Source organism: Pteropus vampyrus, unplaced genomic scaffold (assembly GCF_000151845.1).
Source record: "Pteropus vampyrus isolate Shadow unplaced genomic scaffold, Pvam_2.0 Scaffold23, whole genome shotgun sequence".
NCBI lineage: Eukaryota > Metazoa > Chordata > Mammalia > Chiroptera > Pteropodidae > Pteropus > Pteropus vampyrus.
Window position 1 is genome coordinate 8,534,109 of NW_011888804.1, and position 13,825 is coordinate 8,547,933.

Here is a 13,825-nt window from a genome sequence, read left to right on the forward strand (position 1 = left end):
TTAGCCCGATTTATAAAAAATAGTATCATTTCAACATGCAGTCAGTATATAAAAATTATTAATGAGATATTTAATATTTTTTCTTACTAGGTTTTGAAATTCTGTGTCTATTTTTAACAGATTTTGACTTATAATTTGCATACCATAAAATTCACTCAATTCAAGTGTACGATTCAACGATTTTCTTACTAAAGTTACAGAGTTAGATAACCACAATCTCATTTTAGAACATTTCAACCCACCAAAAAAGAAAACCTCAAATCCACTGGCAGATCCTCTCCTTTCCCGGCCCCCACCCCCGGCAACCACAGATCTACTTTCTGTCTCCAAGGATTTGCCTTTTCTAAACATTTTATATATGGAATTTGTATCACTCCGTGATCCCCCACTCTGGAACACACCTTTACAGTGGTTCACAATTTGGGGGACACAAGTTCTTTAGAAAATCTGTGGAAGGCTTTATGGATTGGAGTAGGTAGAAAGGAAAAAGAGAAAGACAAGGACATGAGAGAGGTGGCCGGCCCACTGCAAAAGTGTTGACTTTGCTGCATGAGACACCTCCCTGCCATATCCATAGCTGCTGTTCGCTCAGCGGCACCCAAGCTGGGGCCTGCCTTCTCAGCCAGGGTTCTTCCACAATCTCCAGATGCCCATAACAACCAAGCCTGGGCTGAGCTGAGCAGACAAAGACTGGGTGTAGTATAGATTCGAGGAGGTTGGACAAGAGATCCAGGTAGACCAGAAAGCCTGACTGGGACCCTGATCATCATCCAAGCCGGAAATGGGCAAAAGTGCAAGAATCCAGGGAGTGGTCAGGACGCAGAGTGATGACTGCCAGTGAGAAAAATTTCCCCCTTGGTGACAGGGGACCAACAAAGGCTCCAAGCCCTGAAAAACCGTTTACTGAACAGAAGTATCATTTGAGACAGAGAGGAACTAAGATAAGCTATCGGCAAATGTGTGACTTATGGATTTCTTGAACCTTCTTTCATTCAATACCTATCTACTGATCAGCTATTGAATGCCTGGAGAGTTACAGTACCTGATCTCCCCAAGCTTACATTTTAGAAAGAAGAAGAGACAATAAGTAAGAAAACTATAACTAGCAAGGCAACTGTAGATAATATTTTATATGAATGAATGATGAATGAATAAACAAACAAACAAACAAACAAGCAAATAAATAAAACAAGAGGTCGGGCTAGAGAGAGACAATTGGTGGGAATGGGGCGACTTTAGCCAGGGTCGAGGAAGGCCTCTCTCAGCTCTGACGTCTGAGCTGAGACCTTGAGGATATGAAGCCAGGGAGGGTGGCAGGGGCCAGAGCATGCACGACATCTGCAGAGCAAGGTAAGGACTTCAGAATTATCCCAAGTGCAACAGGAAGTCTCTGGAAGGTTTTCAGTATAGGAGTAACAGGACCCGATTTTCTTTCCAAAAGTGTCTGTGTGGTTATTAATGATATATTCATTAATGTGTCCTTCAACTCTAAAAGTCTTGCTCTTGAATAAGAAGGACAGAGATGTGTCTCCAGCTTCAAGACACTGCCTCAGCCCCCAAACTTGCAGATGGTCCTCCCAGTGGCAGCCTGAGTGCTGAAGGAAGGAGAAAGCAGAGGGGGAAAGGGACTCTGTGATGACAGGAAGGATGAATGATGCCACCTGAGGCCTCACAGACCCTTCCCCAATGGCCACCTTCTCCCCAAATCTACCCAACTGCCAGCCCCAAATAGTGTTATCACCTAAAACTCTTTTGAACCCTACTCTCTTCATTCCTATTGCTTTTGTTTTGATTTTGTCTTGATTTTGTCTTGATTTTGTCTTGATTTTGTCTTGATTTTGGGACACATAAGCCAGTTCCTGACACTTAGGTTTGTTTAGCATGCAAGGTTTAAAAAAATAAAAAATAAAAACAGGAGGAGTGGCTTTTTAAGATTAAAAGATTTAACATAAAAATTCTGATTTAAAAAAAAATCGCCCTTGTGGCAACAATGGGCCTCGACCCTGCGTGACAACATTCAACTGGAGCTGCCCCTCTTGGGGCATGTGCTCTCTAGTTTTCCACTGTCCCCACCCCTCCCCAATCATTCCACCGCTCACAATTGGACAGGTGTACGGCCACCTATCGTCTCATCTGCCCTACTGTTTTCCTTAGGATAATGATGATGACGACGGTACAACAGCTAACACTTTAAAGGACTTCTATGTGTCAGGCATTATTGTAGCTTCCAGCACATATATAATTTGCCCAAAGTCACATACCGAGTAAGTGATGGAGCCAGAATTCGAATGTGAAACCAGATCATCTGGCCCTCAAAGGTCTATGCTTTACCCAACTCTCTAAAAAAAAACAGTGGGAAATGGAAGAGCAAGAGAGCATCTTGATATTTTCTTCCATGGCAATCACTTCTGGCACCTGACCCGTGTAGGTACCTAAGTTTGGGACCCCCTTATCCAGATTTTCATCACCTCTCATGTAGATGACAGCTCCAACCTCCTAATTAGTCTCTCCACTCCTTGTCTTGCCCTCACTTGCCCACAGATTCTTCCCCATATTGACCCAGAAGGAACTTTCTAAATTAAAAATCTGATATCGTGCTCCCCATCTTTCAATGACACCCCATTGCCTCTAAGACATTGCATCCGACCTTGCCCCAGACTGCCTATACTAGGCTCAGCTCTTGCTACTTCACGCCTTACACCAGGCACTCCAACCTCACCAAAATACTTTCTTCTTCTTCTTAAACAATGCATATACTTTTGTGCCCTCCCCTGTCCGCAATGCCCTTTCACCTCTGACCCTTCAGTCTGGTCGACTCCTGCTCGACCTTCAAGACTCAATTCAAATATCCCCTCCACCGTAATGTCTTCTCTGACTCTCCTGGGTCCCTTCCTCTCAATTCTCTTAGTACAGTGCAGTTGCTTTTACTGAGTACTTAATTTTAATTTACAACTACATCATACTGTATTGGGTAGGAACTTCTTTTGGCTGCATACAGAGATCTGAAGAATAATGGCAGAAAAAAGATGCAAGTTTATTTTTCTTGCTGATTAAAGAAGACCAGCCCACGGCTGGTAGAATGACTCCAAAAGGTTATCGAGAATCCTAATCCCTTCTGTCTTTCTTCTCCACCGTGCTTAATAGCACTTCATGATCCAAAATGGCTGCCGGGACGCCAGTCATCACAGTCACATTAGAGTCTGGAAGCAGAAGGAAGTTGGCAAAGGATGAAAGTACCCAGTCCCAGATGAGTTTAAGCAGCCTTCTCAGAAGCTCCACACACTTCTACTAAAATCTCATTGCCCGGAATTTAGACATAGGGCCATGCCTAGCTACAAAGAATGTCGGGAAATTGGATTAGTAAATGCTCCCCCTTGTACACACACACAAACACACAGTATATGCAAAGACACAGACACGAATTATTTATTTCCTAATTTCTATTATTAAGGAAGAAAGGGAAAAGGAATGTGAGCTCTCCACAAGCGTGGAACAATATCTTACTCACCTTCACCCTGACACACAGAAGATGCACAATGGCCAGGAAATGCATTTCCACCAGAGACCTACGTCACAGAGATAAAGTCCTCCTACTCCCGCCCCCCCCACCCTTTTCCTCTGTTTACACTTTAACCTCCATCCCATTTGTCACAGCCTCGATAAAAGTAGATTAATTTCCCAGACTTCAATTGCCTTCTAAAAACCTCTGCAAAATTGATTCTGAATTCATGAATCCTATTCTGAGAGACACATCATTTGACCAAGGTCTAATTTCCAGGGCTGGCTGCGTAATGAAGTCTTTGTGGGTGCAAATCACTGAGGACAGCAGGTTGTGGCCTCTCCGTGGACTGATCCCCTCCCCAAATCAATGGTGGGGGGATTCCCGAGGAACCAAAGTTCAGGCTGATCCTTCTGCCGATCTTGAAGCTCCCATCCTTAGAACTAACTGTTAGAGGAGAAACTCACTTAGATAACAACTCAAAAAGAGGGGTCCTATGCCAGCTAATATTCCCCCTCAATCCAATTCCATACAACAAAAAGACCTCTCCTATTTTCCCCCAAATAGAGGAAGAAATGGGTTTAGTCAGTTAAGACTAAGATCCTTAAACAGGCTAGAGATGGAAAACGGAGGAAGGAAGTCAGAATTTTTGCTCTGAAGACAGGGTTTGGTATTTGAAAATATGGGATGCCACTGTCTCAAGCAGTGTGTAACGACACCCCGAAAGTCCTAGGAACTGAGAACTGAGCGGGTTCCCTCTGAGTGCAGGCACCCATCACAGGGCTGTCTTCCTCGGAGAAACTCTCCATTATGGCACCCGCACCCTTTCCAAACAGGTCTCTTCTCTCAGGTAGGCTTGAAGAGTAGATGGGGCCTCTCAGCCTCAAGGCTTTATTCTATTTCGCACATGTCCAACCTCAGCTATGCAGATGAAGATTAACATTGGGGGGACACCATTCCTGCCCAGAGGCATTATTGGCAAGCAGAGAAAAAAATTATGGAGTATTAAGTGATGTGTGGAGCTTCAGACACGATCCTCTAGGAAAGCTGCCCAATGTGCCATTTGGGGTCATTTGCTGGTATCCACCCGCTCTCCCCCGCCCCCAGGCTGGTGGAGAAGTCAGATGTTGCTGCGTGGTTTTCAGGGAAGGGGAAGAAAGTGGAGGAACCAACCACAGCTCCCTCACTAACAGGCTTCTGGACACACCCCAAGGACTCTAGGATGTGTGGCAGTAGGGGGCGGGGTAAGCAGATAAGACAAAAAACGAAGGTCAGATTCAAGTCAAATGGAATTATGACCACACATTACTAGGAAAACAAACTACTTGGGAATGAGGAAGGTGGAGTGGAAATGGCTAAATGTTGATGTTTATTACAGCCTAGATGGCTCCAAGGTCACTAGCACCCAATAGCTGCATTCATAAACGAGGCTAGACACAAATGGCCTTAGGAAGCACTGGGCTTTACCCTTCCAGGTGTGGCTTCTGAGACAGGAGCCTGAACTGACTACAGGCACCTACTGAAAGTGAAAAGTGTCTCCGCCGGCATTGTCCTCCTCTGCTGACACCCCAAATCTAACTCACTGTCTCCCAAATCTTTCCCTCGTTTTCTCCTTAGTCATTCAGGTATTTATTCGGCAATCAATTTCGACTGAGACCCATAAACAACAAGCACAGTGCCAGGTACTTGCAAATCTGTATCCATAAAAAACACTTAGGACGTCCATGCTCCCACTTTTCTTGAAGCACACAGCTTACTCCAAATACAGTTCATTGTTTAAATTCTGCGAGTGTCACCGTATCAGTTTCCTGGAGCTGCCACGACAAAGTGGCACAAACTGGGTGGCTTACAACAACAGGAATTGATTGTCTCACGGTTCTGGAGGCTAGAATTTGAAATCAAGGTGTCAGCAGGGCTGTGCTTCCCCTGAAACCTGTAGGGAAGGACCCTTCCTTGCCTTTTCTAGCTTCTGGTACCCGTTGGCAAGCCTCGGCAGTTTGCCTTATAGATGCGTCATCAGTCCAATTTCTGCCTCTGTCACCACATGGCCATCTTCTCCTGTGTCTCTATCTCCCCTCTTATTATATTAGATCGGATGCCCACCCTACTCCAGAATGACCTCGCCTTAACTAATTACATCTTACCTATTTCCAGGTAAGAATGTAAATAATTCCCATTCAGAAGTCCATATCTTTTGAGAGGACATAATTCAACCCAGAACAGTCAGATACAAAGAAATATCTCTACACTAGGCAAAAAGCAACAATATTAGGGATGGAATAAAAGTCAACCAATGCAATGAGGCATGGTGGGTGCCGTGGGGAGCTGGAGAGTACACGCCTGGCTAAAGGTCACAGCCAGAGTGTGGCAGGAATAAGCCCGCCATCTCGGATTCTTTCCTGGGGAAGCCAGAGGTCAAGGTCTGGAATTTTATGTGAAACCTTCCAGTTTTAAAAGACTGGCATCTACAGCGAATCAAATCAAACATATCTGTGAGTGATATTCGGCCCGTGGATCACCAGTTTGGAACATCAGGTCTACGGGATCAGAGAGGGTTTCCTGAACAAGACGATTTCTTCTCGGAGTTGGAAACAGTTCTCTCTGGCTACGGCAGAGTTTAAGGCGGGGGCGGGCATGAGATGAGACAGGAGAGAAAAAAGAGCAGCCTGATCCTACAGAACCTCAGGGACTGTGCAGAGGGATTTAAATGTTGCCCAAAGCCAAATGGAGAGTCCGCTGAAGGGTGTTAAGCAAGGGAGTGACAAGGTCAGATTTAGGACCTACCAAACACTACAAGCCTCTGCTGCTTCTGGACCCCGATCCCATCCCTCTCCAGCTCCCCAACAGTCAGAAACAGAGCCAAGCAACATCAGGCCAGGGGCTGGGCCCTGCCCTGCACAATCCTGTCTCAAGAGAGCCCTCCCAACAGTGACCTCCCATGTTCCCATCAGATCTGCAGAAGCTCCTGGAGATGGTTTGGGAAGAAGCCCGGAGGACAATTATGATGGATAACGAGATGCAAAAAAAGGCGCCCAGGTATGTTCTCTTGACTTCTAGGGCGAGTAAAGGATAGCAGAATAACAGCGGTGACAACAATAGCAGTTCCCAGTCATCGAGCCTTTTCTCTGAAACAAGCACCGAGGGGTGTGTACTTCCGCGAGTATCAGCTCCCCGGGTTCTTACAACCACCCTGCAAGGTAGGTATTATTATCTCTTTATTTCACAAGTCAGGAAATGAGGCTGTAAAAGAGAAGGGAAGGAACTTGTTCAAGGTCACCCAGCTCATGGTATAACCGCGACTTGAACCCGAACCTTTCTAATTCCGAAAAACCATTCTCTACCACTCTGCTACACTGCAACCCAGGGATCCTTGGGTTATTCATTCATTCTGTTAGTGAATATTTATAAATACGTATGGGCTATATACTAATTATAGAGGGAAGGGTTCTGGAAGGAAAACTCAGACCTGTGAGAGTAAATAATAGAGGTATCCAGTCTCATCTGGGATGGGGATCAGGATCTGAGAACTTTCCTCCAAGAAAGAAACTTTAAGCCGAGATTTTGAAGCATGAAAGTTAGCCGGTCAAAGTTGGGGTTAGGACAGGCAGGGGGCAGAGGAGAACATTATAGGCAGCACATGTGCAAATATGGTCAAAAGGGACCATGGCACCTTCAAGGAACTAAAATGCAGCCAAAAATGGATGGGAAGAGGTGCAAGTCTGTCTGGGGACCTTGGAGGCCTCCCCGAGGATTCTGATGTCGATCCTAGAAGAAACAAAAATCCTTTGAAGTTTCAAGCCAGAGACCAATGTGATTGGCTCAGGGGGGTCACACTTGAACCTGAAGTGTCTTCTTTCTGGTGGGAAGCCTTGTCCACAGACTGTCTGACCTCTAAAAGCCTGGGAGAGCACACTGGCTAGAGCTGGAGTTCCCTTCCCAAGTATTGGTCCCTCTGAGTAAGCAAATTACTGCCTGAAAATAAATGAGGCACTAGAAGTGGTTCATCATCGCCTTCAGACCACTGAGATGCCGGCTATGACTTATCGGTTATTGTTATTACCATAATTACAGCTCACCAAGCACTTTTACATGCATCACACCCCGCCTCCTCTTGTAATGATGAATTTGTCTGCTCCTGCCTCAACTCGCATCAGGGCTCCGGAGGGTGGCACTTGCAGGCACTCAAAGACAATGCTGGCCCTTAAGGCCCTGGTCGCTGTCCCTGATTTATCAGCATTAGAAACAGGCAATAATGATGAAACATCGGCTCCATGAGGCTCCTTCCTTTGTAAGAAATCATAGTGTGAACACTGGCTTTGTTTTTTTTTTTTTGTTTTTTTTGTTATTATTATTTATGCCTACAGCACTTGGTCTTCCTAGGTGGTCTCCCATCCAAGTACTAACCAGGCCCGACCCTGCTTAGCTACTGAGATCAGACATCAGGCTTGTTCAGGGTGGTATGGCCGTAGACCATGGACCATGGCTCCACTGGGGCGCAAACCCAGGACATTCTTCATGTAAAGCAGACATGCTAACCGCTACACTATAGAACCATGTCTGAACACTGGCTTTGGAGTCAGACTTCTAGGGGTTCAAAATCTAGTGCCCTTGAATTAGTCACTCAGCCTTTCTCTAAACCTCGGTTCTCTCATCTATGAAATGAGATTGTACAGGATCAAAGCATTGGCCTTGGAAACAAACAGACGAGGGTCAATCTCCACTCTCATCATTTCATTGCTATGTGATGTCGAGTAAGTTGCTTTACCTCTCTGAGCCCAACTGCCACTCCGTAAAGTGAGGCTCATTAACAATCTATCTCAAAGGGATGTAGTGGGAATTAAATGATATTACCCCAGTAAATTATCATCACTGTTATGGAAATAATGTCTACTCGAATGAGTCATTTTAAGCATTCAGTGAGATAAACGCATTTAACATATTAGAATGTGCCCGGCATACCGTAAGCTCTCAGTAAATGGCAGTGTTGGGGATGGTTATTAGTTTTATTTCACACACAGTGTCCCACGAAATCCTCGCAGCACCTCGATGAGGCAGGTTCATCACCCGTTACCCATCGCCATCGCCCCACCTCACAGACAGAGATGAATGGCAACGAGTGACCTGCATGAGGTCGTCAAAGATAAAAACCGCACGGGAACCTAGTTCTCACAAAACTCTGCAGTCGCAGCTAATGATAAAATAACCATGGTTACAGAGCCAGAACCTGTTAAAATTTCCCATCCTCATCATTTCCTCTGGGAGAAAAATCTCCCTAATCTCTCGCTAAGGCAGCAGATATCGAAGGCTCCTCCGTGCGGCCGCAGAGGGACAGTTAGGATGAGCTTCGGGTTTCCTTTCGCCCTCCTCGCTTTACGATCCTGATTCCCCTTTTTTCACTGGGGACAACACATCTGCTCCCATCAAGGCTTACATAGAATTCTGGGGTTTTTAAGAACCCCTAAAAGCCAATCTACCCAACCCCCCAGCCTCAAGGCCAAACCTCTATTATCTATCATAGCCCGTTTGGGCTGCCCTGACAGAATGCCATAAACGGAATAGTTTATAAACAGACATTTACGTCTCACAGTTCTGGAGGCCGGAAGCCCAAGATCAAGATGCAGTGTCCGGTGAGGGTCCGCTCCCTCACAGACAGCTGTCTCCTCACTGTCACCTCACGTGGTGGAAAAGACGAGCTAGCTCTCTGGGGTCTATCATAAAAGGGCACTAATCCCATTCACGAGAGCTCCACCCTCATAATCTAATCACCTCCCAAAGGCCTCACCTCTTAACCATCACCTTGCGGGGTTAGGACTTCACCACCAGAATTTGGGGAGACACAAAACATTCAGACCATAACATCGTCTAGGAAGACAGCCTTTTCTTAAATTCCTGCATCAGTGTTTTCCAAACATCCCTGAAGAACAGACTCAGCTGGGGTCCTCATGAAAAAAATACAAATTCCTAGTCTTCATCCCAGACCCGCTGAACCAGAATCTCGAGAGAAAACTGTATTTTTAATAGGCATTATTTCACGATATGCTGAGAAATTCTAAGGTTTCAAAAATACACTCTCTGCACACACGCATCAGAAGTGTGTATGTGTGTGTGTGTGGTTTTAAATGCAGCTTCTGGGGTAGGACTCTATCCCAGGCCTAATGTATCCAACTCTGCAGGAGTATGGTCCAGGAATCTATATTCCTGGCAATCTCTCCAGGTGATTCCTATATCCGGTAGCATCTAAGGAGCCCTGCTCTAGAAAGAGAATGCTTCATCCTCCTGCAGATAACTGCCTCAGGAGCACTGTAGGTTTGCTGCCTTATTAACAGACTCACCTTGCTTTGCAGTTTCTTGTCAATGATCAAACAAATCAAGAGTGATTCTGCCTATAAAGACATGCAAACCACTCACAAATCAAGGTAGGAAGGCCTGGGGCCTGCAGCAGGTGGGTTGGGAGGCAGCCCACGGTTACAGGGGCCATTGCAGAGATGCTCCTCACCAAACTGTGGAAAGTGGGGCAGGGAGGGGCAACTTTTCCTTCTTCACTGGAAATAAGCCCCTAAACTCTCAGGGTTGGGAGGGGAGTATGCAGGCATTCCTCCCCTCCCCAACAACTGTATACCACACGGTCAAAATCCTCCAGTAGTGGAGGGATAAAGTGGGCAGGGCACTGTATAAGACCAGTCCCTCCCTTTTTACTTGGGTGACTTATAATGGGGGAGGGGAGATCTGCCCCCCCATTTCATTTATTCATCTCGAGAATGTTCGTCTGTGTGCCAGGAACTGTGCTAGGTTTGGGAGGATTCGGTAGCGAATAAGACAAACACAGTCTGCCCTTATGGATCTCACTGCCTGGACTGGGGTGATAACTTTTACATGACATCAACCCTTTGACAGCCTGAGGAAGCCTATGGATCCTTTCAGAAAAATGCTTTTAAATGCATACTATAAATTACATAGGTTTACAAAGAAATCTATAGCAATATAGACGACGTTATTAAAACCAAATCTGGGGTGTAGTAATCTATGAGCTCCTTCCACAATGCACTCTACAGCAAGACTCAGAGGCAGCTCCAGCAACTACCGTAATTTTGGATTAGTGTCGAGTGTAAATGATTTCTCAAAATATCTCCCACAATTGTACTGTGATGTGCAAATACCTGTGATTTCCATTTCTGCTCAAGCCTAGTTAAAATAAAGATGTGACCTTTTTCCATCTGCATTCTCCCCGAATCCTGCCCACGGTTGAGAACTGCCGGTCTAACGAGAGAATCGTGCGTTTATCGAATAAATCCACAGACTTAGCTGTATAATCATGACTACAGAAAGCGTTCTGCAGGAGAAGTAGGGAGGATTAGGTGAACGTTGAGCACCAGGAACCAGACCAAGACTGAGTTTGACATTTAAGCTGAGGCTTGAAGGAAAAGGAAGAAAAATCTAGCCCACAACTGGGAAAGGTGGAAATAGTGTTCCAAGCTGAGGGAATGTCATGTGCAAAGGGCCCGAGACAGCAAGCAACTCAGAGGCACGGAGCAAAGACCAGTATGGCTGAAACTCAATGAGAGCCAAGGAAAGGGGAGGTTGAGACAAGCAAAAGAGTCTTTTGCTGTTTATTTCTGTTTGTTTGCTTGTTTATCATAGCTAAAAACACAACTTCCCTCACTTCTCACCTCCTCCTTAAGTCGTAGTGTCAGCCGTCAGCAGGAGAAAGTCAAAGCCAACACGCTCCCCCAAAGAATTCATCTGTAGAGGTTGGGGTAGCTGGTTGGAATCCAACACAAAGCCTTCTGGGTATTATTACGGGGGCTCTGCATCCCAGCTAGCATTTGATAAGCATTTGATCCATCACCTGCCAGGTCTAAGACCTCTAGGTGCAGTCCCATGAGCCTCTGTGAAAAGCAGCAAAGGCCGGGACCTTTCCTGTGGAGAGAGGTCTGGGAAAGCACCAGGCCTGCTTCCTTAAGAAGTTCCAGATGTCACAAGGCCGAGAGGGAAGGGCTAGCTACACATCATAGGAGCAAGAAAATCAGTCTTACACAGATACCACACAAATAAAGCAGTTGAGTCCATTTTTGGGGTGTTTGGAAGAAACGAAGGAAGGCAGGGTGGGAGAGAAGGTGCTGAAGGCCCAGGTCACAAAAGGGGGATCTGGAAGAAGGCGTGGAGAGGGATAAGCATGAGCAAGGGAGCTTCACAGCCCCCACCAGGAACCCTGGCCAGACAAAGCCACAGGAGGAAGCAGCCACTCAAAGGATTCAATCAGCCCCCATGTAGAAAGGGTCAAATGGCATGAGAAGTTGATTGGTCACAGATGAAAAAGCTGACAATCCAGAGCAGTGTTACTTGCCCACAGATGGGGAGGTGGTGTTGCCAGGGCTGAGCTTTGAATCCAGCTCTCCCTCCAAAGTCAAGTGAAATGGGTGTTCTACTCAAGGGTCCAATTTAGAGGAAAGAATCCTTGAAGGAAGAGGCAGTCTGGGGTCAGAAACACCCAAGAGAGCATGCCTAGGAGGACTCGACCATCTCTTCACCAAATCTGCTCTCAGCCCCAGGTTAAGTGCTGATGGGTATAGAGAGGAGGATGGGAGCGTCCACAATGAACTTGTCTTCCAGGTAGAGAGACCGATTTTAGACAAAACGAAACTGGGATCCAGAAAATGTGTCATTCTGCCAACTCTCAGAGGCAGGTCAACATTGGACTAAGAGTTTCGGAACAGGGAGAACTTGCTATAGACCATGAAATATTGTAGGATTTGAGCAGGTGGAGAAGAAACAGGGAGGACTCTCCAGGCAAGGGGGTACGGTAGGAGCAAAGGCCAAAAGGTGGGCGACGAAAACACACACTGTATTCTACGACTGCTGCCTTGGTTAGAACCACCTCCCTTACCTGAATCCTAGAGGCTAGCTAGCAGGGGTCATTGGGACCTTGGAGGTGCCCTTTTTGTGAAAAGCAGGCTCCAAGCAACTCGAAACCATCCCTTTGTGTTTCAGTGACAGATCCAGCAGTACAAGTGGAGAAAGCCACAGCCAACCAATCCAGAAGAAGTTTAAAAGGTAAGCCAGATGGGCGACGGAAGGAGATGGGCAAGAGGAGCTGTGGTGACCGCACCCTCTATCTTCCCAGGGGTGTAGAAATAACACAAGGCAGACCAGACTCCCCGAAGCCATAGACACTGCTGAAGGGCGAGGAACTCCCTGGGCAAGGGGCTCGTGGTCAACATGCAAGAAACAACTCTGACTATGGCAACTAATTTCTCCTCCGTGCCAGCCCCTGAGCAAAGCATTCTTTATTCATTATCTTGTTCCTCGAAAGCAATCCTGTGAGGTGGCGACATTATCCCATTCTGCAGAGAAGCCAATGAAATGTCTTGCCCGACCCACAGAGCTCAGAAGGGCGGCACTGGAGTTTGAACTTGAATCTCCCAGCTCCAAATTCCATCTTCATCTGAGGGTCCTTAACATTTACTGGGCTCAAGTGACCAGACAGCTGTCTGTGGGCTCATTTAATAAGGCCTGCACCACCAGCCTGATGCTATTGAGAAGACCTGTCCTTCCCACATGCAAGGGAATGCTGGGGGAGGCTCCAGGTCGAGCAGAGAGCCCGAGTGGATATAGGGAATCCCTACTGAAGGGGCCTACCTTGGGGCCCAGAGATGCCAGCCTCATGGGTTTGTCCTTTGGGCCCGATCCCCCAAGCCCTTCTTATCTGTGTCTACAGCCGCACCAACCGTGACATCATCCACTCCAAGAGTGGGGTGTGTAACGCCATGAGGGCCAAGTTTTACAGTGTGGCCCAGGAGGCCGGCTTCTGTCTGCAGGACAAGATGGAAATCCTCATGAAGTAAGAACACATGCAGATCCATTCGCTCTAAGGACATTTACCTGGCACCTACTATATGCCCGCCCGATGCCAAGAGCTAGGGAACAAAGGCGTGTTTCTTGGGCTTGAAAAGTCACCAGAGAGAAGAAGGGAGAGGGGAGGTTGATAGGGGTAAAGGGGATCAAATATCTGGTGGCAGAAGGAAATTTAACTTTGGGTGGTAAACACACAATGTGCCGTATGTATGTATGTATGTTTGTATGTATGTATGTATGTATGTCTATGACTTGAAACCTATTTGATTTTATTAGGCAATGTCACCCCAATAAGTTTAAGGAAAAAACTATTCATAAGTTAATGAAGAACAATACTATAAATAAAATATTACCAAATTTCTTTAGCCAGAAAAAAAAAAAAAAAAAGCTCATAGTCTCTCCTGGAAAATAAGGGCAGAAACAAAATAATTGAATTAATTAGTATATAGGTCCAAATTATGATCATTGCTATAC

At 46.2% G+C, this 13,825-nt stretch overlaps 1 protein-coding gene and 1 pseudogene across 1 annotated transcript in view; one reads left to right on the top strand and one right to left on the bottom strand.

Annotated features, from left to right (window-relative positions):
• CCDC60 (coiled-coil domain containing 60) overlaps positions 1-13,825 on the top strand; it is a 72,807-nt gene that overhangs the window by 53,530 nt on the left and 5,452 nt on the right. Inside the window, exons 8-11 of the mRNA XM_011356070.2 lie at positions 6,451-6,535; positions 9,844-9,915; positions 12,488-12,550; positions 13,215-13,337. Coding sequence (XP_011354372.2) covers positions 6,451-6,535; positions 9,844-9,915; positions 12,488-12,550; positions 13,215-13,337 — 343 coding nt within the window. The remainder of the gene's footprint in view (positions 1-6,450; positions 6,536-9,843; positions 9,916-12,487; positions 12,551-13,214; positions 13,338-13,825) is intronic.
• LOC111737028 lies at positions 7,855-7,970 on the bottom strand (annotated as a pseudogene).